The sequence below is a fragment of the Quercus lobata genome, chromosome 2 (genome assembly GCF_001633185.2).
Source record: "Quercus lobata isolate SW786 chromosome 2, ValleyOak3.0 Primary Assembly, whole genome shotgun sequence".
NCBI classification, from domain to species: Eukaryota; Viridiplantae; Streptophyta; class Magnoliopsida; order Fagales; family Fagaceae; genus Quercus; species Quercus lobata.
This window is the reverse complement of record NC_044905.1, coordinates 63727037-63730805: the sequence shown is the minus strand read 5'-3', so window position 1 is coordinate 63730805 and position 3769 is coordinate 63727037. Positions and strand designations below refer to the sequence as shown.

At 36.6% G+C, this 3769-nt stretch overlaps 1 protein-coding gene across 1 annotated transcript; it reads right to left on the bottom strand.

Moving 5' to 3' along the window:
- Positions 1-1440: 1440 nt before the first annotated feature.
- On the bottom strand, positions 1441-2339 carry LOC115978190 (basic leucine zipper 43-like). Its single transcript, XM_031100209.1, has one exon. The coding sequence runs from the start codon at positions 2199-2201 to the stop codon at positions 1608-1610; it is 594 nt and encodes a 197-aa protein (XP_030956069.1). The 5' UTR covers positions 2202-2339; the 3' UTR covers positions 1441-1607.
- Positions 2340-3769: the final 1430 nt, after the last annotated feature.

The following is a 3769-nucleotide window of genomic DNA, read 5'->3' as shown; positions in this document are numbered from 1 at the left end:
GTGGGATCAGTGCAGCAACTGGGAGTTGGATGGACAGCTTTATATAATCTTTGTTGGAATGAATGTTGGATGAAATTCTCACGGCTGATTGTTGATTAAGGGGTATGTAGATCTAGCCAAAAGGATAATATATGAACAAGGAAACAAAGAAAATTGTATCCAGTGCAACGTTTTTTCTGAGTGGAGATTGTTGTGCTTGATTTAGCATATAGTGTTTGAATATTAGTAGAGGCTTTTAAGATTGGTGTTGTCTGATAGAGCCTCCCCCTACTTTTTTGCCTTCAGGAATTTTTTTGGTTGGAAATGAGTTGGTAGGTCCTAGTGCTTCATCGCTTTCCTTTCTCTTTTTGTATACCTGATATGCAAATATGTTGTATACTTTTTCTTTGGTATAATTAGTTATGGTATTGGAACCATGACTAATATGTCTAGCATCCTTTTAAGCCATGCAAGGAATCTAATTAGATTCTGATGCTTCTTGACTGTGTTTGGATTGGAGTTGGTCTAAGAGTTTGAGAGTTCTGTAATTATTATCAGATCTTAAATAATGCATTACACAAGATAGGGAAATGAATTAAATAGACAAATTGCAGTTTATGATAGAGAAATGATGTAAAATAAACAAAATATTGAGGCTTTTAGTTCTGTAGGTCTTGCTAGAAAATAATAACTTGCAGGAGAGAGAGATATACACTGTTTATGATCGGTTACCAAAACACAGCTATGCCGGATCCAACCCGATTCAGAGAATCTATTGCAAAATTGAAAAGTAATTTCCAATTATATTCAGTCAAGGTTGCTTTCGAAAAGTACCAAAGAGCATTTGGATTTTAGTGGATAAACTTTTACACATTATTTCTTTTTATGGTAATTTTTGTTTTATTTACCAATCCACTCCACCACCTTTATTTTTGTGTCATGTCCAACTCCACACCACCCAATGCCATTCAATCCTTCCATTGCTCTAGTACACCTGAAATAATTAATTCTAAATTTCTCACAATATATGCATAGAATTTTTATTTTGCTCGAATTTTTTGCACAGGCTTGCTGCAGTATTCATCTTATTGGTTCTTGTTTCAGATGATCACTCCATATTCTATGAAGGTTGTATCTAATGTACAAAGCTCTCACTGTTTGCAAGGTCTAGGAGAGGTAATTATAGGTAGTGTTACACATTTTTAGGCTAATTTCTGGATTTGAATCCTCAACCTGTCAATTTTGGTGGAAGGCACATCGCACACTCCATATTCAATGTTTCTGAAAATATTTTTGGGCAAAAGGATCATGATGAAGTCTTTGGTGGACTCCAAACAGGTGGTGCGTGCCAACAAAATGCTCAATTTTTGACACTGCAAGCCATTTTAACGTTTACTGTTTACATTATGATATAAAACTCAATCTTGTTTATTATAAAAGGAAACTCAGAAGACCTGCACTATTTATAGATAAATATGTGATATTCAAGTAAAATGCTCAAAACGTGTTATTTCAAATTTTCTTCAATCTCATACTGGCTAAATTGCTAAGCAAAAACTGGTTGACTTCTTTAGAAACAGAAGAACCAAAACTAGAAAGAGGATAATATAATAACTTTGACCTCCATCTTAGCCAAGCAGATCCATAGAACTAGTGGCAGACTGGTTTGAGGACTCAGCTCTGAGATAAGCTGTGTTGCAGGGAACATCATCCAGGTCTCTTAAAGTAGGGAAAGGGCTATTAAGTTGCATATCAGTAAGCATTTGACGAAGTTCTGAAGCTTCCTCCTTCAGCTGAGCATTTTCTTGAACCACCTTGTCATGGGACTCCGAAACATGGTTCAGCTTATCTACGAGCTGGTGGTTCTCATTCCGGAGCCAAACCACCTGTGACCACAGCTCATCTAGGTGCTTCTGCTTGCGCATACGTGAACGGCGGGCAGACTCTCTATTAGATATCATCCTTCTCTGTTTTCTCTCATTGATAAGGCTTAGTTGTTGCTCATCAGCTTCATCAGAAGTTGAATTACTGCTGAAAGATGAGGAATGTGGATTTATGTCTTGAAATTGAGGTGGGAGCTGGAAATTGTATAATGGATTAGGGAACTGGTTAAATTGAAATGTGGATGCTGTATTCTGAGTCATGTTAAAGTTAGCTGGGTATGGAGATGGGTTATTTGAAGAGGCTAGATAATGGAGTGCTGTAACCTCACTAGGCTGCATGCCTGGTGAAACCTATTGAGTTAAAGAATTGAAGGGTCTTGGTCCTTTTGGGGGGGGGGGGGAGGTGAATTAGATATAGTTTTTGTTAGAAGGAGGAGGGAAGCGTGAGGAGAAGAGGTGTTTTATAGGATGGGAAAAGGTTGAAATGGCCCCCACTCCTGTTAACACTGAGGAAGTTTCTTAAAGCTCAGACCAATGGAACATCATGCGGACCATGTTTTTACTTTCACATGTGGCATTAGCATTACATTGATGTATGTATTATATGATAATGAACAATTATACAGATTCTTGTATGTTTTTACTCATGCTTGATCAATTTTTTTTTCCTAAGAAGAAAATGGGTAGAGGGGGGCAATCTGAGTTGGCATTTTCCACCATGGTGTGACCATAGTGGTACTCTATTTGCTGGGCCCGAGCCTGTGGAAGCGGGGGATCCAAATGAGCCATATCTGTGCACCTAGCCCCATCAAGATGAGTCATGCTTGATCCATTTAGTCAAGCAGTGTTTACATGTGTCCATGCATGCTATGATGCACATATATGGGGGGAGCAATTTGTGATGGTGGATAATCATTTTGAGATCAAATATATGCTTACATCAGAGAGAGAGAGAGAGGCTGTTCACTTTGTGGGGGAGTAATTATTTAAATGGAAGAATGTTTTGGCAAAGAGAGTAATGGAGTTCAAGAAGTCAATCTATAATATTGGAGTTTTATTTCCAAGCCAGGTCCATGTTAGATGGTTTTTCACTTAAAAAGGCTCAGCCAATAGAACCATGTGACGTAGGGAAATAGGAGGAAGAAGGTTGGAGAGAAAGGAAAGCTCTTCAGTATTATCCTTAACTAGGAAATGCTATATGAGTTTGATGACTCAAACACCACTTCTATGAGACCAAATATAATAGCTTAAACTTGACCCTAAATTATTTTAATTTTCATGGACCAGTTTGCTTCTCTCTGTGGCATGTTTTGGTACTAATTACAGTCCATGCCGACAGGTTAATGAGGTTTGTACCATTTGTTGCCATAAACAAAGTTTATTATTAAGTTAATTGTCACCCACGCAATATTTTTTTATCACACACATGAATGGCCAATGGCATCTGTGTTTTTTAAACTGTGAAATAGGATGAAAAGGAAATGGGTTTGATGTGAATCTTTACCAGATATATGTCAATTTCTTAATTTCCATTTGGTAATATGCATATATTTCAAGAAAAAAATCATTGGTCTAATAAAACAAATGAAGCCATCATCACTACATAGGTTGCAAAATATTTAAAATATTGAAACGACTTCCATTCGAAGCAAAAAAAAGCAAATAAGCTCAGTAAATGACAAATATCACATCAATTTTATCTTCGTGTAAAGATGCATTTCCAGAAAGGAAAAATAAAAAATAAAAAATTTGTTCAGCTTTTTTATTAGTTGATGGTAAAACTCAATCGGTAAAAGGTTAAACAAATTGTTAGTGGTGGCTCCTTGTTTGTCCAAGTTGTTCTGCTTTAATCAAAAAGTGACCAATAGTTTCTCACTGCTTCTTCTTTTTTAAACATCAGTCTAGTA

Bases quoted from the DNA above. Each gene is read 5' to 3' on its own strand.
- LOC115978190 (XM_031100209.1), bottom strand. From the start codon at position 2,201: ATGCAGCCTAGTGAGGTTACAGCACTCCATTATCTAGCCTCTTCAAAT.